At 42.7% G+C, this 25,511-nt stretch overlaps 1 protein-coding gene across 6 annotated transcripts in view; it reads left to right on the plus strand.

The window, feature by feature from the left end:
- Positions 1-20,837, plus strand: part of tenm4 (teneurin transmembrane protein 4) — a 143,007-nt gene extending 122,170 nt beyond the window's left edge. For all 6 annotated transcript variants that reach the window (XM_078243215.1, XM_078243223.1, XM_078243231.1 and 3 more), the window contains 5 exons: positions 1,028-1,263; positions 8,064-8,360; positions 10,697-12,311; positions 15,530-15,672; positions 20,028-20,837. In XM_078243215.1, the coding sequence (XP_078099341.1) occupies positions 1,028-1,263; positions 8,064-8,360; positions 10,697-12,311; positions 15,530-15,672; positions 20,028-20,786 (3,050 nt within the window). In that variant the 3' untranslated portion in view covers positions 20,787-20,837. The remainder of the gene's footprint in view (positions 1-1,027; positions 1,264-8,063; positions 8,361-10,696; positions 12,312-15,529; positions 15,673-20,027) is intronic.
- Positions 20,838-25,511: the final 4,674 nt, after the last annotated feature.

Below are 25,511 nucleotides of genomic sequence, written 5' to 3' on the forward strand. Positions count from 1 at the left end.
ATACGAGGATCATTTTATTTTTGATTCAATGGTGATTTACAGTTCTACCAGGCTTTGTCAACCTAAAATAAAGCCACACTTTAGAGCACCACTTACGGTGCTCGATCGCTGCAACCGCCTGAAAGTACGGTGGCTGCTACGGAAACCAAAACTTGCGCGTCTTAATATTTGGAACCGATGATCCAATTCGAAACCCCAAATTTTCCAAACTTTTCCAATGAAAAAAACCACTCCATTGTAATTTTTAAAATGATTCCAGGTAGGAACCGGTTCTCGATGCCCAAGTCCACAAGTCTGAGCTAATGTCTCCTGTAGTCAGGTGTGCTTTGCAATCTGCGATGCAGCAGAGCAGCAAACTGTAGCAGCTTGCAGTGTTTCTCTCACAGAAATAGACTGCGGTCAAGATCGCCGTCCGTCACTCGCATTTCCGTGGTCAAATCAGCAGCAGCCGCCGCTAAAGTTAGGGACAGACACCGGCAGAGCTAAGTCTCTGTGACCAGAGCAGACAATGTCTGATTATTTAAATGAAATGAGCTGGTTTGACTATGTCGATGCAAGAAATGTGCACTAGTCCAGAACACAGGACCTTCTTCCTGTATTTACTTTCTTGCTCCCGCCCCCAGACACATCCGACCAATAAGCGAAGTGAACGTTCTTGCGTGGTTTGTAATGACGCATTTTGGTAGGCTTTGATTTTTCCAGGTGTGAAACGAAACCGAACCGAGGGGAAATCACTCCAAGTTTACAAACTCATCAACAGATTTGGACCATGCAAACAAACTACAGGTGTGAAAACACCATAAGTAGACCAGAGTTTGTTGTTTGGTTTCAAATGAGCTTCCACACCACCCCAAACGAACCCGACTACTTGACGAAACGTTTCAGGGTTCGGTTATAACAGACCAAACCGCTCAGGTGTGAAAGTAACCTTAGTCCTCTTACATCAGCTACAAGAAGCTCTGATTGTTTCTCTTCTTCTAATCCTAACCGTAAGCCTTTTGCCCTGTGTCCCCCTCTACATCCTCAGATCAAGTTCGGAACAGCTATTTCATTGGTCTGGATGGCTCGCTGCGTCTAGTGTTGGCCAACGGTATGGAGGTGTCCCTGCACACCGAGCCCCACTCGTTGGCCGGCACAGTCAACCCCACAGTCAGCAAGAGGAACGTAACTCTGGCCATCGACAATGGCCTGAACCTGGTGGAGTGGAGACAGAGGAAGGAGCAAGCTCGTGGCCAGGTCACTGTGTATGGCCGCAGATTAAGGGTAAGTATGGCGGCTTGCTAAGAGTGACTCGTGCTCACACACCCTTAAAAAAGACCGGTTGGGATTGAAACAATTTCTATCTTGCTCAAAATGGCATTGAATTCCAGTTACCTCCTTAGCATGACTCCACTAACTGTGCAATTTAGCCGTGACTGACAGAGACCACTTTGTTGGCACAGCGGGGTCCAAAACGCAGGATCATTTGGAAAAAGTATTTAACCTGGCTCAACCTTTTGCTATTGTGTATCTTGCAGTCTCTGACACAGAGCAGAAGATTATTGGCAATATAATTAAATTCTGAATATCACCTCAGCAGAGTTCATTAAGTGTTTGCTGTGCATTTTTTGGATGGTTCGGACTTTCGGACCAAATACAAGAAGCTCTGGCAGGCTATCCTTGTGTTACAAGGCCGGAGAAGCTCCTTTAAGGAATAGCTCAGTGCTTAGGGCTACATGAGAGAGTGACGGTGAATACGCTCAGAGCAGACAGCTGTCGGCTATCAGAGCAGAGAATACATCAGCAGTTTATTTGTTAAGTGGTAGTAAATGTACAGTGTAGGTTTCCGTTTGTCTCTGAATAAATTCTCCAGAAAGTTCCCGTGTCTTGCTTCTCAACATCACAACAAAACAAAAAGAGGCGCGGCAGTAGGGGAGAGCAGCAGTCAGTTAAAAAACTCAGATACAGAGAGAGGATACGAGAGGATGGGGGAAGCCTGTCAACAAACCAATTAGTTATAAGTATAAGTATCACGTATGTGATGACGGCAGGACGTAGTTTTGTCACGTATAGATCAACTGCAGTGTGAAACCAAAACTTACCAAATCAAATGTATACAATGTAACAAAAACGTGAACCTTGGTCCGGACCTTGGTTCGGACATTCATGTGTGAAAAGGCCCTAACAGAAACAAATCCGCGAAAACTAGACTACCAGACCTCCATCCTCAAAGCAATAAAACACAAAAGAAGACAACAGAAGACAACGGAGAGCAGAGCTGCTTCAGTCTCAGAGACCCGATCGCTGTCTCCCAGCCTTCCTTATATACAGGGGCGGGGCCACACTGACAATCAGGAATCAGGAACACCTGAGATGAACAGAGAGGAAAAAGAGAGCAAGGCAGGGAGCACATAACACCCCCACCCTAAATTAGTGACTATTATTTTTACTTATTTTTTACAAGAGAAAAAAAAAAATATATATATATATATCACCAACATTACAACATGATTACAACAGTGACAAAGCATCAGCTACAAATGTGCTAAATCATAATGTTTGTGTCGCATTTTATTCTAAAAGAAAATGCAAAACCGGTCAGATTTATCAGACATTTACAAGATTTTACATCCTATTCATATATGATTCCGGTCTGGAGTAGCAATAAGATAATCACGGTCACTTAACCTACTAACTCACAAACACAACGCATCTTAAAATGAAAACAACACGCATAGTCCAGCAAAGTCTGGGGCTCAGCTTCACCCAGCCGTTTTTCTTTTAAAGCTCCCATATTATGCTCATTTTCAGGTTCATAATTGTATTTTAAGGTTGTACCAGAATAGGTTTACATGGTTTCATTTTCAAAATTCACCATATTTTTGTTGTACTGCACAGCTCTCTCTCACTACTGCAGATCCTCTTTTCACCTGGTCTCTGTTTTAGCTACAGAGTGAGACCTCTTTTCTTCTTCTTCTTCTTCTGTACTATCTTTGATTGCACTCGCACATGCACAGTAGCTCAGATGTAGATCATGTCAGCTAGCTAGCTCCATAGACAGTAAAAGAAAGGCTGTTTCTCCAACTTCGGTCAGTTACAAGGCAGGATTAGCTGGGAGACTTCTAAATGAGGGCGCACATGGAAGTAGTTCTTTTGTAGATTATGGTGAACTTGTGTGTGTTGTAGCAGTGCTTTGCTATTGAGAATGAGGTAGCATGCTAACGCTACGAGCTAACGGCTGCGGTTAGCCAGCTCGTTTCGGCTTGTGACGTCACAAGCCGTGCCGATTTTGAACAGCTCACCCGGAGACTGAAGGCAGGACACATTCAGAAACCGTATCTCACTCTAAACAGCATGGATGGATTTTTTTCAAAGTTTGTATGCGTGTGGAAGCACCAGAGACACAAAAGAACACCCCAAATCTCAGAAAAAGTGTTTTTTTCATAATATGGGCACTTTAACAGCTTCAACGGGCCACCCACAGAATGAGTGAAAACCATTTGAGAGAAACTTAACCCCAAGGATTCCTGAGCAACGTCTCTTGCTGTAAACGGCATCAAATGAACTCCATCATCCCAGTGTTGTTTTAAACTGCAAGCAGTACGCATTTAACATTGACTTGAGTGAACGTGACCTATTTTAAGCTGCTTTGAGAATCTGAGCCAAGTGCGGTGACTTGAAGTTTGAACCTCGGTCAATTTGAATAACCTTAGGCAACCCAAACAAAGAGAAAAACCTGACCAACGCTTTCATCACAATAGGAGCAGTTATGTTACGTGTGGGTATAGCTTCGGGGAAATGTGTTCTTGCACACATGGTAGTTAACAGAAATGTATTACCTTACTCGCTACGAGGAAGAGGACCAACACAGAAGTCTGTAAAATACTTGTGGTTAAAATTCAGAGAGATAAATGACCGGCTAAATGGCCTCAGCAAGCTAACCTTGCATAGCTGACAGAATTACACACAGAATATAAACAGGTCCCTTTTCATAATGAGATAAACACCCAATGTTTGACCAATAAGCATCTTGAATAACCCACTGGAAATGACTATTAACACAGGGATCACCTATACAAAGGAATGGATCCTGCTTGATTGGCTTGTATTGTTTTATTTAGCTTTGTACGACAGATAAAAAAAACTTTGGTTAAGCTGCCTTCCACATTCTCTGGGAGGCGACACAGCTAATGGGGAGGTGCCACTTTGTCTGTCATTGGCTGCTCATTTAATGGCCCCCGTCGTGCCCTTTGGTAGCGAACGCTTCTAATGTATGTTACAGACAATGGCCCCGGGGGGTGAGATAGGAAATGGGAGCAGCCTAATGGCAAGAACAGAGCTGGAATCATTGAGCGACCTTGAGTGGCATGTCAAGTGATATTACGTGGGTGGCTGGATGAGTGTGTGGCAGAGCACGGCACGGGGGGGGGCTGTCTCAAAACACAGGGATGCATGACAAAAAGAACAAGGGAGGCATTTGTGCTAGGATTAGGGTTGGGTATCGTTAAACATATTCCGATACCAATACCTTGACGTTGATACCGGTTCCTAAGCGATACTTTTTTAGATACCAATTTTGTAAAATCCATTTAAACAACAAAAAATGTACAACATTACACATTATGGCACAAATCCATTTATTTATTTTTCAGCTCCTACTATATGAGCCCTGTCTCTCTGTGTAACGTAGAGTTTTTCCTGCGTGTCTCTACGACGTGTAACGTTAGACAGCCAATCACAAACATGATTAGATAGATTAGATTAGATTAGAAGCATGCTACATTCTTATTGGCTCACTGACGCAGAGGTATTGAAATTTGGTATTGAATGACGAGGCATTTTTCGATACTCGATACTAAGGAGGCAATGCGGTCGGTGTCTAAAAAGTATTGAATTCAGTACCCGGCCCTAGCTAGGAATGAGCGAAGACGACGGAGAAAAAGCGAAAGTGTTTGGGTTGTGACTCTGTCTGTGTCTCTGACTGTATTTGTTACACTGTTGAACTACACGTTGGTGGTGATGGCGTCGTGGATATGTCACGTGTTTTTGGTGTGGGAAACCTGGTTTTGAATCCCACTGCGATACATCAACCAATGTGTCCCTGAGCAAGACAATTGACTCCTAGTTGCTCCAGAGGTGTGTGACCTCTGATATATATATATATATATATATATAACAATTTTAAGTCGCTTTGGATAAAAGCGTCAGCTAAATGACATGTAATGTACACGTGCATGTCTGTGTTGTATTGCACTTTTCATGTCTTGAGGCTAAAAGGGCCATTGATGGTCGTCAGTTTACCCCTTCCACAACGGCACATGCCACTCGAGCTAGCCCCTCCCAGCCACCGACAACGTTGATGATTTATGATGCCGAGGCAAAGTGGCTCTGTTTCTTCCCATAGAAACAAACCCTCCTCTCAGATTGAGTAGTTTGTAAATGTGCAGTAAAGGGAGAACCCTTGTGGCTGCCACTCCACCATAACAAGAATCGTCAACCCCTTCAATGTGGAATTTAAAACCGAGACAAAGCTGATATCTCTGTATTAGCATTTTAGTGTCATCAGAGTGTCTTCCTGTATAATGTGGGGTTCAAAAGAGATACGAGTTGGAAAATGAAAAAGACAGCATTTTTCTTTGATTGCAATTTGATAATAAACATAACTGATGTCATTGAAGAAAAGTAATTGTGAAATGTAGTTGTTGAACACAAGAAGCGATGAAAGACATTTTCCCTTTTCAAACAGATTGATATTGTCATTTGACACACATGACACTGATATTGATTGAGAGGTCAGATGTCGCTGTAATGGTTGTTTTAAGACAGCTTAAAATGTAACATGTTAAGTCTAATGTAATGTAGTAGTCTCTCTTCTGTTTCTACACATTTACTTTGTTTGAGAATTTCCTTTTAGAGGCAATGTCCAATTTAAAATAATTCCCCTTGAGTGGGTTTCCATTCTCATGGGATCTTGGAATCTCTGCTGTGAGAGGTTTTTTCCACCCTGTTGAGTCTTTGGTGAAACAGATCCTGGCACGAAGAACTCTCTCTTTTTCGTATACCTTATTTCCTGTTGGAAGCAATCTCAATACAATCTTTTTGAACGGACAGCAGGCCTGTGCTGCCTGTGCAAGAGTCTGAGACAGTGCTTCCAGTGTTTTGGGGAAATGCTGGAGCGGGAGGGGGTTAGGGTTAGTCTTTGATATCCAGTCACTTATCTTTAAGAACCTAGGTAGTTTTACAAATGACTATCGCAATGTTGTAGTAATTTCACTTTTGTCAGCGCAGTCTGACACTTGTTATGACAGTAAGTTAAAGTAAAAGAGGAGATAACAAATGTGGACCCCCCCCTTGTTCTTATTCCTAGCTCCAAGCCTCACCCCCTGTCACTCTTGGGGCTCAAATTGCATGTGCCACTCCAAACCTTCATGTAATCATGCCCCTCAGGAATCTGGTGCTTTAAGTGTAAAGTAATCCTCTCAATTAGGTACCAGTGACATTAATTGCCTCTTGTGTAATTGTCCCTTCACAGATGAGAGACCTAAGCATGCTTTTCTCAATGTGAGATTGAAAAAGGAAGGCTTTTGCAGCAAGCCCCCTGCGACCGGCTATGTACCATGCGTCTGGAAAGTAGCCAGCAGCAGCTTTCTGAGCTAAAATGTTTTTTAAGCTTTGCCAAGTATTTTACCCAGCCACACAGTGGCACATCTGAAGAGAAACTATGTACCTTAAGAAAAACACATCATAAATATTACTTTCAGTTGCTTTCAGGAGTTGACTGTAGCTTTTAACATTATTGGAAGCCCTGTTCTGATACAAACAGAATCAGGGGGGTTAGTTCTAATAAATACCAGAGACTTCTATGACCACTAGGGCTGGACCCGAATATTCGACTATTCGGATATCATCGTCATCATTTATGCAGCACTATTTCATCCATTTCAGCCGAGAACGGAGAAATGTGGAGTTATAACCAAGCAGTGTGATGTGCAGAGATCTGTGTGGTTATACTGCAGCAGCCTGCTGTGCGCTCTGGTGAGGTGGTGCACTGGCTGGCTGAGTCCTGATCAGAAGTTTTGAATATTTGCTATTGATTCGTATCAAAGCTTCAAAGCCACAGTGGAAATAAGCCCCAGGGCTTTATTGGGTTATCCTGACTTTGTTTTTGTTTTTTAATGTATGGTGCAAAGCTGTATCGTATCTTATAACGAAAGGGTCAAATAAAATCAATCTATCAATCAAAGCACATAAAATGGTATTCGGGACAGCCCTAATGACCACATGATGTTTAAAGTTGTGGTTTGTATGGGCACTTACTCTGACCTGTACCTTCGTTGTGTTTTCTCTTCTTGATTTCATTTATTTTTCCTCTGTAGTTTCTGCCTACGACATGGCTCACTGAGAAAACGTTGTGGTAGGGCTGTTGGTAATGTTTTTTGGCTGCAGCACCGGAGCGGCCTCCTAGATAAACCTGGCAGCGGATTCATCGCTGTGCTGACCTGGACATGGTTTTAAGGATTACACTCTTCAGAGCACCGTCTTTCTGCTCTGATCACAGTGAAGCCAAGGGTCACTGTGTGCAGCCTCATACATTCAAAAGAGCCAAACAATGTGAAGTGTCATTGAAACAATGTTCGGAGTCACACAGGAGAATAATTGATTTTTTTCTCCTCTTTCCCAATTTACGGAAATGGCTAAATAAAACGAGTCATCTGCGCCTAGTAATTGTTCTCAGTAAGCAGTGAAAATGAATTTAATGATCAATGTGGCTCTAATGTTTCGTGCATGAATAGGCATACTCTAACTAAGACTCCACTGACTTTTTTGCAAAAACAAAGAAATATGGTAATTCTTATAATTTCATCACTTTAATGGCTCCTGCAGTCCTGCGATACAGCTCCCCTCTTGTAATTTAAAGCTATGTAAAGAAGAATATAAAATAATCACTTCGTCATTAAAGCTCAGAAGAGCAGTGCACCAATTCCTCTCAATCTTTTCAAACTTCCAAACATGTTTATTCCTTTTTATTTATCTCTCTCTTTGTGGAAGTGCTGTGGTCAAAATGAAATGTTTCTCTCCTATAGGTTCACAACAGGAACTTGCTGTCATTGGACTTTGATCGAATCACCAGGACTGAAAAGGTCTACGACGACCACAGGAAGTTTACGCTACGGATCCACTACGACCACGCCGGCCGGCCCACTCTGTGGGCGCCAAGCAGTCGCCTGAACGGAGTCAATGTCACCTATTCTCCCGGAGGCCACGTAGCAGGTATCCAAAGAGGTACCATGTCTGTACGCATGGAGTATGACCAAAACGGCCGAATCACCTCGCAGATATTTGCTGATGGGAAATCGTGGAGCTACACTTACCTCGAGAAGGTATGAATTGTTGGCGCTGCAACGGTGATTAAATGGTTTAAAGATTTTTCTTAAATTCAACATAAGACGGTAGGGACATGTTGTACAGAAAAATTCTGAAGGTGTATTTGTGTAAGAACCTTGACGGGAGATTTTAGACTGGAGTTAAAAGTTAACTTGTAATACTCCATAAGTGTTTGTGCTGCATTATCAGGCTCCAGCACAGATATCAGCAGAAATGTAATTAAAACCTGTCTGGTGCACCGCAGACGTTATACTTTGTTACCAGAGTCTGACAGCAAAGCTCAACCTGAAATAGCTCTGATGAGAAGAATAGAGTGAAATGTCACCTTCTACTCACTAATTGAAGGAAAGACTGTTTGGGGGAGGAGGTGAAGAGCTGCAGTTGTCCAGCTTAGACGTTTTATGTGAAAATGGCAGACAAACACCTTGTTAATAGCCTGTTGTGACAGCCTTTTAACTGACTTCTAGACATCATTTATCGGTCCAAGAAAGGCGCAAATTGGAATTTTTGGATTTGCCAAAGGAGTCTGTTTGTGAAATCATCTCTTAAAGGTCCCATGACATGACATGGTGCTCTTTGGATGCTTTTATATAGACCTTAGTGGTCCCCTAATACTGTATCTGAAGTCTCTTTTATATAGGCCTTAGTGGTCCCCTAATACTGTATCTGAAGTCTCTTTTATATAGGCCTTAATGGTCCCCTAATACTGTATCTGAAGTCTCTTTTATATAGACCTTAGTGCTCCCCTAATACTGTATCTGAAGTGTCTTTTATATAGACCTTAGTGCTCCCCTAATACTGTATCTGAAGTGTCTTTTATATAGACCTTAGTGGTCCCCTAATACTGTATCTGAAGTCTCTTTTATATAGACCTTAGTGGTCCACTAATACTGTATCTGAAGTCTCTTTTATATAGGCCTAAGTGGTCCCCTAATACTGTATCTGAAGTCTCTTTCCCAAAATTCAGCCTTTGTGCAGAATTACAGCCACTAGATCCAGTCCCACAATGAGCTTTACTTAGTATGTGCCATTTCTGTGTCTGTAGCTATTGAGGAGGAGAGAGGGGGGGCAAGGTGGAGGGTGGGGGTGTGGCCTTGACCAACTGGCCTTAGTGGTCCCCTAATACTGTATCTGAAGTCTCTTTTATATAGGCCTTAGTGATCCCCTAATACTGTATCTGAAGTCTCTTTTATATAGGCCTTAATGGTCCCCTAATACTCTATCTGAAGTCTCTTTTATATAGACCTTAGTGGTCCCCTAATACTGTATCTGAAGTGTCTTTTATATAGACCTTAGTGGTCCCCTAATACTGTATCTGAAGTCTCTTTTATATAGGCCTAAGTGGTCCCCTAATACTGTATCTGAAGTCTCTTTTATATAGGCCTAAGTGGTCCCCTAATACTGTATCTGAAGTCTCTTTTATATAGGTCTAAGTGGTCCCCTAATACTGTATCTGAAGTCTCTTTCCCAAAATTCAGCCTTTGTGCAGAATTACAGCCACTAGATCCAGTCCCACAATGAGCTTTACTTAGTATGTGCCATTTCTGTGTCTGTAGCTATTGAGGAGGAGAGAGGGGGGGCAAGGTGGAGGGTGGGGGTGTGGCCTTGACCAACTGCCACTTTGCTCATTTGAAAGCCATGATGTCTCTCTCTTTCTCATGGGTGGGCCAAATTCTTTGGGCGGGCAAAGCAGAGAAAGGGGAGGTAACCTTTCCCCTTATGACCTCATGGAGCAAGATTCCAGATCGGCCCATCTGAGTTTTCATTTTCTCAAAGGCAGAGCAGGATACCCAGGGCTTGGTTTACACCTATCACCATTTCTAGCCACTGGGGGACCATAGGCAGGCTGGGGGAACGCATATTAATGTTAAAAAACCTCATAAAGTGAAATGTTCATGCCATGGGACCTTTAAGGATGTCAGAAAAATATCAGCAGTTCCACTTTCAGGATGGGAGTTGCATTTGGTCTAAATCAGACTTGCATGCATAATGTGTTTTCGCTATTGACATTTTGCTTGTGCTTTTGTGGTATACCAGCCCAGTGTCTTGTACATTCCCAACCTACACTTAGTGTAGTGTAAGTACAAGGAATAGATTCATAGTAACATTTCTGTTTTTATATTTTATATGATATATCATCTTTATATTCGGAAATGTTTACGTAATTGTAATTACTGGTGCTAGACATAGATGAATGGCTATATTTTAAATCATATTCTATTTTAGTTTGAATCTTGTCTTATTTTGTGATATTGTGTTTATCCAAAAAGCAAATATAATGAATCTTTTACTGTATTTAAATTACTCTAATTGTTTTCTCCTCTCTTTACAGTCCATGGTACTGCTGCTCTACAGCCAGAGGCAGTATATCTTTGAATTTGACAAAAACGACCGACTATCCTCGGTCACCATGCCCAACGTGGCTCGGCAGACCCTAGAGACGTCCCGCTCCATTGGCTACTATAGGAACACCTACCAGCCCCCTGAAGGTAATGCTTCAGTGCTCCAGGACTACAGTGAGGAGGGCCACTTGCTGCAGACCACCTACCTGGGCACAGGCCGCAGGGTCATCTACAAATACGGCAAGCTTGCCAAGCTGCTGGAGATCCTCTATGACACCACGCGCATCGGTTTCTCCTACGATGAAGTGGCAGGCATGCTGAAGACCGTCAACCTGCAGAGTGAGGGCTTTACCTGCACCATTCGCTACCGTCAGATTGGCCCGCTGATTGACAGACAGATTTTCAGATTCAGTGAAGAGGGCATGGTCAACGCCAGATTTGACTACGTCTACGACAACAGTTTCCGCGTCACCAGCATGCAGGCTGTCATCAACGAAACGCCGCTGCCAATCGACTTGTATCGCTACGATGACGTGTCGGGCAAAACGGAGCAGTTTGGCAAATTTGGTGTCATCTATTACGACATAAATCAAATCATCACGACAGCCGTGATGACCCACACCAAACACTTTGACGCTTATGGCCGGGTGAAGGAGGTCCAGTATGAGATCTTTCGCTCGCTCATGTACTGGATGATGGTGCAGTATGACAACATGGGACGAGTGGTGGCCAAGGAGCTAAAGGTTGGGCCTTACGCCAACACCACCCGCTATACATACGAGTACGACGCCGACGGTCAACTCCAGGTGGTCTCCATCAACGACAAGCCTCTGTGGAGGTACAGCTACGACCTGAACGGTAACTTGCACCTCCTCAGCCCTGGAAACAGCGCGCGCCTCACGCCACTCCGCTATGATATCAGAGACCGCATCACCCGCTTGGGAGATGCCCAGTACAGAATGGATGAGGACGGTTTCCTCAAGCAGCGAGGGAACGACTACTTTGAGTACAACTCGGCGGGCCTGCTGGTTAAGGTGTACAACAGAGTTAGCGGTTGGAACATCAAATATCGTTATGACGGCCTGGGCAGGAGGGTGTCCAGCAGAAGCAGCACAGGCCATCACCTGCAGTTCTTCTATGCTGACTTATCCAGCCCCACTCGGGTCACCCACATGTACAATCACTCCAGCTCTGAGATCGCGTCACTGTACTATGACTTACAGGGACACTTGTTCGCCATGGAGCTAAGCAGCGGGGATGAGTTTTACGTGGCCTGCGATAACATAGGCACCCCTCTGGCTGTGTTCAGTGGCTCCGGCCTCATGATCAAGCAGGTGCTCCATACGGCATTCGGAGAGGTTTACCTTGACACCAACCCCAGCTTCCAGCTCGTCATCGGCTACCAAGGAGGCCTGTACGAGCCTCTCAGTAGACTGGTCCACATGGGAAGACGGGACTACGATGTCCTCGCCGGCCGCTGGACAACGCCTAACCATGATGTCTGGAAACGTCTCAACAGCAACCACATTGTGCCGTTCAACTTGTACATGTTCAAGAATAACAATCCTCTCAGCAACAACGAGGAGATAAAGTGCTACATGACCGGTAAGTTCACTTATGTTTTGCAGAGATGAGTTTTTTTTTTAATGAAAACTCCACAAATATCCCCCTAACCCTGCTTAACAGAGGATTGGATTCCAGTGGTAGCCCAGAGTCATGGCAGAAAAGTTAACTTGTTATAAAGTTTCCAAAAAATCCATAGAAACTTCTAAATCCACAGCTGTCATCCTCTGCAAGTTATTGCTTGCAGTTTAACAAACAATACTTATTTCAGTTTTATTTGTCCAATTTGGTCTAATTTTATTCTAAACAACAAGCCCCAAATGAAAGAACAGACCGTGCCAAAATTAAATTGAAAAGCAGTGTGTTAGAGAGGATTTTAAGAGCTTCCTCACAGGGACACTAAGGATGTTTTTCTGCTCTGGCGTGCATGTTTGTGTGCATGCACGCGTGTGTTTGTGCGTACGTACGTATTTGTGCGTGCGCCCAGTGGGTATCGTTTTGAAAGTGCTCAAAGGGAACCATGCTGTATGGCAAAGCCTCCTCTGTTGTTGAACACTCTGGTCCCTTCCCAGAAATAGCACATCATTTTGGGAAGCTTTGTGGTAAGGAGGAGGTAAAATGGCAGTGAAAGCACCCCAGTGGAGAAGGCGAGCACAATGGATCCATACAAACCTTAGCCAGGGCCGGTTGTATCAATGTCTCTTTGGCTGGAAGGAAAACAACATTGTTAAGGATACTCAGTACTCTGTGGTTATAACAATCGGCCTAAGCCAGGATCTCATTCACAAATGGGAGATTTAATTCTCTATGTTCATTCTGCATTGTATTTACTTGATAATTTGTGTGGTGGCTATCAAATAATTCATTGTATACCATTTATCCTTTAATTTACAATACTGAGAGGAAAAACAGTCACTTTTTGTCCAGGTGGAAACTAGGCCTCTACTTCTTTCTGTGTAACAAAGCCATTTAGCCACCGACAAACAGAAAGGCGTTCAGCTTCACAGTCCACCATTAGGGGCTGACTGGCATTTGAATGCTAAGCAGTCTGTTAGATATACTGTAGTGGGTCTGCCTCAAGTGTGATTGATGGCACTGACATTTCCATTCCTTTGACTAAATTATCAGGCTCCTTTCATTGTCCTCAAACAAATTCTTATTTAAAAAAAGCTTTGTCAGGTGCCACAATGTGGAAGTGCCAATCTGTGACAAACTTGCCCCCCCCCCAAGTGTCACAGCGATGATTCCGCTGTCCATAACAAACACATTGAAAGGGCCAAGAAACAAATGCCTCAGATTTAACAGGCTTTGCTTCCAGTCATGTCTGTAGCCTTCTCCGTGATATTCAGAATTAATGACAACTTATCACAGGAGATGGCAGCAGCACCTATAACCGCAGCGCTGGTGGCTGCTATTAGGTGAACCACATTATCGTGATTGCATGGATTTGAATCCCAGACACGTCACTTTCCTCAGCATGTCATTAGAAAAAAAAAAAAAGTATTGTCGTAGAACCCGCTGAGCCTTCAAAATATCTTGTGTTCAAGTCTGAGCTGCTTTGAAATTACAGTATATAATTATCAGCACAGCAGACACTCTCAGATGCCACTTGGCTTTTCTGGGATCCAGCTGTGTGTCATTAGTGTGGCACCTGCAGGAGTGGACATGAATCATTGTCACCATCTTGAGTGTTTATTATAGCCTGTCCACTTTCACAAACAAATCAAGTGCTCAGACCGAGTGATGAGTATTTCAAGGAGCCAGCCACTTGACCGCAGAACGGCAACTGTTAAAATTGAACAAATCAATTCCTAGCGTTTTTTTTTTTTTAAATTTTTTTTTTATGGTTTCTCTGGAGCCAGAAATGACATGTCTATTGAGATGACAGCATGCGTGAATGAGTTAACACTTACAAATAGTTAAGTTATAGTTAATTAAACTTTAGTTCATATTTTTTTTTAACTGTTAACAAACAATGAAACGATAATTAATAATTATATTATTATAAGTATTTGTTAATGATTGTAAATCATTAAGAAACCGATTGTAGTAGCCGGGTTAGCTCAGGTGGTAGAGCAGGCGCACATATATAGAGGTTTACTCCTCGACGCAGCGGCCGTGGGTTCGACCCTTTGCTGTATGTCATTCCGCCCTCTCTCTCTCTCCCCCCTTTCATGTCTTCATCTGTCCTGTGAAATTAAAGGCCTAAAATGCCCCAAAAAATAATCTTAAAAAAAAAAAAAAAACATTCGTAAACCGTCAATAAACATAATTTGGATGGCTATTATAAAGTTGCAACTGATGATTATAATACCCTGTTAATGGTTAATTAGTCTGCCAGATCCTCCTCCACAGCGCTGCGGAGGAGGGTCTGGCTAGTCCACATAGCATTCCGGGATGCACTTTATTTTTTGTTGCAAGGTGGTAGGGGAAGACAACGAAGGCAACGAGTACTAGCCATTCAGGGATAAGTTCCCTAATGAATATTCATGAGTCTTCCCCTACCTCCCTGCAAAAAAGAAATTTCGCGGATAGGAGAGAAACGTGCTCTGGTTTATTGCCATTTCTTTAAACCAATCACAATCGTCTTGGGAGGTGCTAAGCGCCGGGCGGAGCCACGGTGCCTCTGCAAAATAGCCTCGGGAAGGAACTTGTTTTGGTGGAACAACAAAAGGTTGTTTTAGTCGCGCAAGAGAAAACTCAGATTGGACAGATAGTCTAGCTAGCTGTCTGGTTTTACCCTGCAGAGATCTGAGGAGCAGTTAACCATAGTCCTCAGAAATCCACCGGAGTTTAGAACGCCAACACAAAGAAAGCGGAAGGTGACGGACATCCGGCCAAAAAGAGTGACATCCGGTGGAATTTCCGGCGACAACGGAGCAATCCCGGAAGTGGAACGTCGTGGATATAGACTAATGGTTAATAAATAATCTGTAAAACATCTATAAACATTATTTAGATAGATATTATCACTGCACAATTATCTCTTTTATAGACCAGCAAAAAAGATTTGATGGGGCCCAATTCATGTTACTTGATGCTTTATAAACCACTTATTGATCATTAACTAGTTGCATTTTTATAAAAGCCATAATATAGTAATATAGTAAACATTATAAGTCATCATGTATTGTTTGGTAAACAATAGAATAACTATTAACTAAAGTTTAATTAAATATCAATTTACCCTTTATTAATGATGGGTATTATAAAGTGTTACCGTAAATCACTATTTCACTGTTTTGATCCCTCCCCTGCAGATGTGAACAGCTGGTTGGTGACCTTCGGCTTCCAGCTGTACAACGTCATCCCTGGCTATCGCAAACCCAGTACCGAGGCCATGGAGCCATCCTACGAGTTAGTCCGCACCCAGATCAAGACGCAGGAGTGGGATAGCACTAAGGTAAACCTGTCACTCTCGCCTATCCATCCCCCATTCACCTCAACACCAATCACCTTCTTCAACTCTGCTCAACCTCCTTTTCCAGCATCATTAGCAAATAGACATGCTCTGCATAGCCACAGTCCCAGAGGAGCTGCCAGCTATCAGGCCAAAACACAGCCCAGTGAGCCGGGTCCCTGCCCCGAGTCCTCATCCTGGGGAATAGGGTCAGGCTAAACATCTCTTGTAATTGTCCTGCCATTAGGGAAATGCACTCTCCATTCCCTCCACCACCGGCCATTGATTTCATCTCAGTCTTACGCCGTTAGCCAAGGTCTGAGAAGTAGTAGACATGCTCTAATTCCCGCGTTTATCAGCCCTTTTAAGTTGCCTCCAACTCCGCTGAATTATTAAAGAGGCCACTGTTGTCTGGGGTTTGGTTACAGCCAGACAAGTGAATGCCACCCATCAGGAGGCCAGAATCATGTTGAGTGACACTCTGGCTGCAGTGGATTTTTTTAAAAATATATATAACCGAAAAGCTGCTGGGATGATACAATACAGAGTTATCTAAATCTGTGACTTCTGATCTGGCCAACCAACCATAATAAACAGGCACACCAACCGGGCATAAAAAACAGAGAATACAGTGCTGTAATACTATCTACTATTGAATGTAAAGCATTTAAAAGAAAACATAAAAAACCCAAAACATGTACGGTATGTTTTCCATTTAATAGCCTCAACAATTTCATTTTTGCTGAGTGTGACTTTAAAAATAAATACATCCAGTGGCCAGGTTGGCTCAGTAGGTATAGCAGGCGCACCGCACATATACTTGAAGGTTTATGCCTCGACGCAGAGGTCCAGGGTTCGAATCCAACCTGTGACGATTTCCTGCATGTCTTCCCCCCCCTCTCTCTCGCCCCTTTCTCACCTAGCTGTCCTGTCAAGAAAAGGCCAAAAAAATAAAATACATCCAATTTTAGTGTCAGTATAACCTGCATTATTTTGTATTCATTACTATTTTTTTCCAAGTGTGTGTCTACAAAAATAGTGTGTGAATACATGCACTAATGTGCTTTATATGCATTTAAAGTCATGAAAGGAATCTCAGTGTTGCTCTAGCATACCATGGTCAATGACACATGAAATGAAACACTGGTATTTTACAGGTCATACATGAAGTGTAAAACCATAACAGTAGGAATCCCAGTTATGTCTACATCTAGCATAGTCCACTTATGGAGAGTTACTGTCAAAGCCTTCTGGGGCTGACTCTTGCTTGCTGCTCGTGCCTGACACTCCACTGAGAATCTCTGAACTCACCCAAGGTATCAATCTACAAAGGAGCTGCAACAGATGGAATATGTACAGTGGTGTGCATACATTTGCACACCCATGCTGAAGTTGACAAAAAAGAGGAATAAAAATCCAACCTTTAAGGACACCAATTTTCTTTGTGAATGAATAATGTATCGTAAATAAATAAATGTTCTTCCTTAAAATACAGGGGGCATAAGTAAGTACACCCCTATGTTATGAGGCAGGCAGATTTCTATTTTTAAAGGCCAGTTATTTCATGGATCCAGGATACTATGCATCCTGATAAAGTTCCCTTGGCTTTTGGAATTAAAATAGCCCCACATCATCACATACCCTTCACCATACCTAGAGATTGGCATGGGGTACTTTCCATAAGATCATCTCTCAATGCAAATCAAACCAGCTATTGGGCTAACTGAAATCAAACCATAACAAACTATAAGTTAAACCCATGATAGACTGGAATATCTCTAAAAAATCATGTAACTGATGCTTTAAATAGCAACGTTAGCCTAGTTTTTAAGGTTTTACTCTTGTTGGTGAGGGAGCTCTTCCTTCAGCACAACTCTGGAGTACATACTGTAAATAATATGTATGGAAAATATTGAGATAATTAGTCCACGTCTGTGCATGAGCCGAGGCATGATATTCTTATCTAGAATTCCTGCTTCAAAAACGGTGCTCTGAGCTGGTAAATGGTATGTTGATCCTCACTGCAGATGGCCAGACCAACGTCATTAAATGAAGGGTTCTTTGAAGCGTGAATATAGCTTTAAAACTACACGTTGTATGGATCCTGTACACTTGGCATTTTATTTTATGTCATACAGGAGCACGCCTGCCTTTCTATCTCTTTTCATTTAAGCCCCTATTTCGCCGTGCTGCTGAATCCGCACACAGATTGAAAAATGCCGTGAGGGGCCAGACAGATGAGGTTTGTGCTGCACTAGGCTTGATCTCTCATTCTGGGTTGTGCTGGAGGCTGATTGCACCCCATACTATGTGAATGATGCCTCTCTGGGAGTGTCCCAGGAAGCTGTTTTAGTAAAGTGGAGGACATTGCCCCCCCCGGGACAGCTGACCAGGTCACACTGTTGGCACGGTGAACAAACATGGAGTGGCATGGCGTGAAGTGTCCCCACAGGCCATCTCTCCCGAGGGACCCAACAGCAAAGCTGTCCCCCTCATATGTTTCCTCTTCATGCAATATCTGATGCGGTGTCACGTCAAAGAGCGGGCAGATATGGCGGTCACTGCCTGCTCCACACTCCTCAGCCCCACCCAATCCCCCAGCCTGTAGCTGCCCTCTAACAGAGAGACAGAATTAGAAACTGTCAGGAGGACTTTGGATGTGAGTGGTTGACTCCTCGGGACGCTCACAGCCTCTTATCTTGGGCGATGGCAGGAAGGTACAGTGTTTGAGAGCCTTTTTGTTGCTGCTCAGATGTGTTGAGGCAACTGTCTTGCTGTGTGTTGGCCAGATTCCATTTCATATGACTCTCCTCATTTTAACGTCTCTCTTTCTTCCCGAGGAGTGTCTCTTGTCAAATAGTATTAGGACAAAGTATTAATTTTGGCTCAAGGGAATGTGGTATCTATACAAAGCTTTGATCCCTTAAGGAATTATATATATATATATATATATATATATATATATATATATATATATATATATATATATATATATATACACACAAGTTACCAACCGATTCCTGTTTCATATTTGGCACAGCATGGCTGTCAGAAGACTGTAATTTCACCCTTTTTCGAAATATCATGCCTGTCACAAATGATCAGAGAGATTTTCATTTGCTGACAAACACCTCTGCCTCTACCTTGACTATGTGTGCTAGATTCACAGCTTCAAAGCATCATGGATTTGATAATGGATGTGAGGCAATTGCATCATTATTTATATACAGTACATAATGTACTAAAGATGTTTAATCAATTTTCTTTACCACCGGTAAGCTTTTATTGTTACACCTTCCAATGTATTGTTGAATGAATTTGATGACACCATTGGCGTTCTAACTCCAGACTAAGGCAAAAGACCTCCACGAAATAATGTTCGGTTAAACTTTGACAAACTAGTTCTTAAGAAACTTTTTAGCATTGGATGCTTATAGACTTTTGGTTTTGTTTTATTGTTTTCCTGTAGGTTTTACAGCGTATGTTAGACTCAGATCATCTTTTTTTTGTTGTTGATCACATTCATTACACAATTAAAACATTCCACAAATGGTGTCAAATCATCCTCATTCAGTCATACACGTTAACATAAAAAAGAATGGCCTATACTATATGTAGTAGGGTCGGGTGTCACGATTTTAAATCAAAATGAGACTTCAATATCAAAAGCAGGATTGGGTAATGCGTAGCTTACCGGCTCCTTAGCATGCAGCTAAAGACACAGGGTAACGTTAGCTTAGCGGTAGCCTGCTAAAATCTTCCTGCTTCCCTGAAGTCACCGGTTCCTCTTGAGTTATGTAAACAAACAATGGTAAAGCATGTGGCTCCGACTGGACTCCATGGTGTCTTCAGGAACATCTCGTTAAAGTAATGGTGCATTCAATTGCCCTTTGTTAATTTACAGAAACTCAAACTTGTTGTACCCTTCTGCTATGAAGTGGCTCTTATTGTGGCATTGCCGACACTGTTGGGGAAAAAAATCGAAAGTCAAATTGAATCGTGGGTTGTAGAATCGTGACCCTCTAAAATGTAGTCATACCGTAGCTTCGAATTTGAAATGTTTGAAGGGTAAATGACGCGGTATAAATCTTAGTTTTGAAAAAACGTGCGCATCTGAAAGCTGACAGTGACTCTTCCGCATGCAGTCTAGGATTAAGGTTAAGCCAAGGTGTGAGGTAATCAGAGGTTTGGGTAAATGAATGTCTTCAAGAAAACGATTGAGTGATATTGTGTAAATCCATTTCTTGCTCAGAGAGCAAACTATATAAAACTATATAACAAAATACTGTATATATTTAACTGTTCATGTAGATGCTGCGGGGGCAGTGTGACTAAACAGCATTGTCTTTGTTTTGCAGTCTTTGCTGGGTGTTCAGTGTGAAGTTCAGAGGCAGCTGAAGGCCTTTGTGAAGCTGGAGCGCTTTGGCCAAATCTACAGAGCCAAAAGTGCCGGATGTCCTCAGACCGAGGACAAGAAGATCTTTGCTTCCGGCGGCTCCATCTTCGGCAAGGGGGTGAAATTTGCTATCCGAGACGGTCGCATCAGCACCGACATCATCAGCTTAGCCAATGAGGACGGTCGGCGCATGGCTGCGGTGCTGAACGACGCGTTCTACCTTGAAGCCCTCCACTTCACGATCGCTGGAATGGACACCCACTACTTTGTCAAATTGGGCTCAGTGGAGGGAGACCTGTCGCTCATTGGCATGACGGTGGGCCGGCGCACGCTAGAGACTGGCGTTAATGTGACGGTGTCTCAGGTTAACACTGTTCTCAATGGCAGGACTAGGCGCATTACTGACATCCAGCTCCAATTCGGCGCGCTGTGTTTAAATACGCGTTACGGCAGCAGTGTGGATGAGGAGAAAGCTCGTGTGTTGGAGCTGGCCCGGCAGAGATCTGTCGCCCAGGCTTGGGCCCGGGAGCGCCAGAGACTGAGGGACGGAGAGGAGGGCTCACGAAGCTGGACTGAAGGAGAGAAGCAGCAGCTGCTGGGCTCAGGTAAGGTGCAGGGCTACGAGGGATACTACGTGGTTTCAGTGGACCAGTACCCTGAGCTGGCAGACAGTGTCAACAACATTCATTTCATGAGACAGAGCGAAATGGGCCGCAGGTGACATGAACACGAGGCTCTGGAGTGACAGACTCACATGTAGGACATGGGACTTCTTGCCAAAGACAGTTGTGTACATGACCACTTTTTCTTTGACTGTGCTCAACTTGGTTTTTAATATACTGTAAAAATAGAAAAAGAAAAAAAAAACATGGTTGCACTGTATTAATTGACGATTGCCCTTCTCCTTTTGAAGATTCTTTAACAGTCTTTGCCCTCCAAGTGCGGCTGCTAGAGGATGAAAATTTGCGATGTCTGCGACTTATTTTTGTGACTCCATTTCCTCTTTCCTGTTGATGATTCTGTTCAAAGAAATCCAAGAGGAGTATTGGTAATGCATTATGTTCACTGGCTCACTAAGCTGCCAGACTTGCAGATTGTTATTCACAAGCTTGCTCCATTCTGCCTTTTTCTGCGCCTCAGCCAAGGAGATTCCTTCTCTTTTAATCACTTCTTTTTTTATACTTGAAACCCTCATAGCCCCTGAGTCATCCATAAATAATGAGAGAGATTTCTGTTGGTGGTAGAGACCTTCATCAAAACCCCAGCTGAACTTGTCAAAGCACCTTCATTTGTGTGATGTCTTGTGATTTTTTTTTTAAGAAGGGGATTGATGCTCATCTGTGGTTTTAGCCTGGAAGGGTGCACTGAAGTGCACCCTGACTGTGCATGTTGACGGCCTTCTTTATGAACTACAAAATTAGCAAAACTGCTTAATCAAGCTTAAGTTGTATGGTTAAGCCAACAACAGGGGTATGTGGTCACTTTTATTTTTTATTTTGTGTGCATTTTATTTTTTAACTGGAATTTATTTTCCAAGGAAAAAAAAAAAGAAAAGGAAAACATTGAATTGTTATCTGCTCCCTTTTATTTCACTGTGGTCAAACAACTCGATTATGAAAATAGTGAAGAGCCAATCCTGTAAGAAAATACTGTGGAATTAATGTCTGTATTAAACAAAAGGTATTTTACAGGAATGGTTTGGAATTACATTTTAGTTTTGTTTTATAAATAGCTATATGAATTAACAGTAAAACAAATGTGAATTTAAAAGAAATGTGAACTATTGTCCCTTTTATTGTTAATTGTTGTACTTGAACAATACTTAAGGGTGTTTCAACACATGGAATAAACTATGAAAGGTGATTTAGTTAAATCAATTACTGTGTTTTTCATTAGACCGACTACATTTTACGGATCTCAACTGCAGATGAAAGCCTGTGTTTGTTATCAATGAGGTTAAGTCAGTATTCCTCACCACAATGTCCAATCACTGCAGCTTGGGATGAGAATATTTTTCAAAAGTGAGAGTACAAAGATGGTTATAAAACCCAATCTCATCAGTGATATAAACAGCATTAACATATTGGCTGCAGAGATAGATAGGCTCTGCATTATGTTGTGGGTGAGATGAAAGATACAAATTGCCTTTGCCCTAAGGGCTGCCCGCAGGTCAGCATCGAAAGTGCTTTCATTCTCCGGAATAGGGATCGCTTGGTCCCATGGCTGGCTGAAAGGCATTAGACCTGCAGATGTACTAGTTGCCGTTTACAGACTAAAGGTTGTCTATACAAGCCAACCTTGGAAATAACCCACATGGACACATTCTAGCTCCCATATGTCCGTGTCTTCCTCAGTGGAGACTGCAAAGGACAATTCTGCTCATTCGACAATGTCATTATGGGAAAACTCGAGAGGAATCAAGACTATTTTGGAAATGATGACATTGATTTGACTCCTGGTACTTTTTGAACTATGCCAAGCCACTGCACACTCTTTCTTATCATTTCTTTCCATCTAAATATGAACTTGTTTGTGTGTGTAGGGCTGGTGGGAGCATGAGTGAGGAAGTGTCTCAATCTGTACAAATGATAGAGCAAACAGCACACGGTTATTTTTTGGTTCTGCTGCTGGTTGATTCAGTGACGTTTTGTCTCCAAAAAACATGTATGTTCAACAATATATGAATGAAGGATATTTGCATTGTGGAATATTGCACTGAGAACTGTTGCGTCAGAAGACTGTATCTTTTTCTAAAGTTTTGGACTCATTTTGAGTTTTGGTTTGTTCTCAACACTGTGTTTTTAGCGCTTCTCTCTGACCATGTAAATATAAAGACATCCAAGTAAGCTGTAAATTAAATGCAAATGTAGATACCTCTTAGAGCTACATCAGTGACCCTGTGTAGTCATAAGGTAGAAAAAAAATAAAGGGAATATTTTGTGTTTATTTTTGGTGTTTTGTTTTATATACTGTATATTCTATATAATACAGAAACATATTTTGTTTTGCTTCATCTCAAACGGAGACGTGAGATATATTGTGAAGATTTTAAAGGGTAATTTCGGGGGAGGGGGGTGTTCAACATGGACCCTATTTTCCCATGCATTGGTGTCCCAAGTGACAAGGTTGTTAATCTAACCCGCAATTTCCACCAACTGCGGAACGGCTGCGGATCCGCTCCGGAATGACTGCGGAGTCGTTAGGTTTCCATTAAAGTCAATGTGTGTATTTCCACTCACTGCGGAACAGCTGCGTTCCGACTCCGTCTCAGCTCCTGCGATCCGCAGCCCTCCGGAGCAGATACGCAGAGCTTCTATTTTTGCCGGATGCCGGAGAGCTCCGCAGCAATTCAGCACACGGCAGATTGTGCGGAACCGGAAGTCAAGCACAGAAACAAAATAAAACATCCGGTTAATTTTCAAAATAAAATACACCGTGTTCACGACGGATCATATTTCCCTGCACTACACCTTGAAAACGTCATAATGGGCGGAGACAGGCCTGAAGTCAAGTTTGTGGTTCTGTTTATAGCATAGACAGTATATAAGAATGGACCAACAGATCCCATTGCTCTGGACGGAGACCAGTGAAGGCCATTAGAAACACTTTTCCGGTGATGGCTGAGCGTTACTGAGCAGCCTCCAACTGAGAGAGACGACGTAAATGTGCCGTGAGCAACGTGTCTGAAAGTTGTAAGTCTTCTGGTAGCTGTGCCAAGAGAAATGTCAATCATTCCGAATATTGTAGAGATGGAGAGCGTAGGTATATGTTAGGAGATAACATAGGCACAGGCTAATTATTGCTAACTAAAATGTTAGTTAACATTAGTAATTAAACTTAAACAGCTAATGTGAGACAAAACTGTCTGCGAGCTTCTCCTAACTATACGGTAATTCCTCTACTATGCGACAGTAAGTCGCGTGGTTATGACACAATCGTTAGCCTATTTTTACAAAAACGTCTGCTACGGCGCCATAACGTGAGGTACAAGGTAATGGAGCCTTTTATACACTGTCGTGTTTCTTTAGAAATAAACAACGGACAAATAGAGTCTTTAAACGCTTCAGATGTAAAGTTATTGGCTGTCAAAGTGGCGCCAAAATGAATGGCAGTCAATGGAATGCTAACGGGAGGTGATGGCTTGTTAGCATCAAAATGGCACCATAGGAGGTTCACGGTCCGAGGAGAAGCTTACCCCCTTGGTTTATAGGAACTACATCCTGTTATATTGCGCGATCATACGCGAATTTGCGAGATCTCGTGGGTCCTCGTGACTTCAGCTGTCAGTCATGGCCGCAGCCGTTCCGCAACAAATCCGGACCTGGTGGGTATAGAAGGACGGTGGAGCACGGAGCCGATCCGCCGCCGTTCCGCAGTTGGTGGAAATGCGGGGTAAGTGTCTGACTACATTATGGAAAGGACCCTAACCCAAAAGAGCGAGAACTTTTTGTTAAAGAGTAAGGTCCTTTTTGTTTAACCAGAAACAGCCCTGGATTCGGCACTCACCAGACTCCATTTAAATAAACAATACTTATAGCGTGTATAGAGCCAGCATATTTTCACATGTAAACGGGTGAGTTAAGGGTTTATTTCAACCAAACCAGAGAGGTGATGGTTGGAACAGTGAAAAGACGAACCAAGACAGCTTTTGATATTGAATGAAGTGTGTTTTAAAGCGATAAGATTACTGTTACTGTACTATTTAAATGGAGTCTGGTGGGTTTGGATGCAATTTTGAGCCTGTTCCATGTTAAACTAAAAGAATCTTACTCTTTAACAAATAGGTCGACCTCTGTAGAGATCCTTTCCATAATGTTGTCAGACACAACAGCAGCTTGTTTCGCCGCTGTCGACTGGCTTGCTTAACACTGGACCAGTTTCAAAGATGGTTGTTCCCATCCAGGTTGAAAAAACAAAGTTCCCCCTTTAATATTACACATCTTAGAAATTGCAGACATGTTTTACTGTTCATCTGCACCTCTAGTCATCACCTTACAGCACATTTCATAAGACGTTAATAAGGCTAATATGATATGCAATATGGTAATGTAATGCACCATGTGCCCTTATTTAGTTAAACATGCGCTACCACCCGTTAAGACCTCAAATCTATTAGATTCTCACATGGAGTGAACATGTGGCTGGATCACCAGCACATAAAATGCAGACTATTAATAAAATCATCTCTACAGCAAATGTTTTTTTTCTGTCATAAGACAGGGAAGCCTCAAGGGATTCTGTGCAAAACTTGACTATTAATTAACCTGTCATAATTGACGACCAGTCCTTTGGTGTTACAAAAGCTACCAGGAGACTGTGTGTTTTTAAACTTGATAACTTTGTTGAAACAAGTGGAGCTCAGGGGCTAATCCTGTTAGCAGGCGGGGTGGCTCGGGAGTTAGCTGCCAGTATGTGGTGGCGGCAAGGGAGCCTGGGACATTTACAC

The sequence above is a fragment of the Sander vitreus genome, chromosome 3 (genome assembly GCF_031162955.1).
Source record: "Sander vitreus isolate 19-12246 chromosome 3, sanVit1, whole genome shotgun sequence".
Lineage (NCBI taxonomy): Eukaryota > Metazoa > Chordata > Actinopteri > Perciformes > Percidae > Sander > Sander vitreus.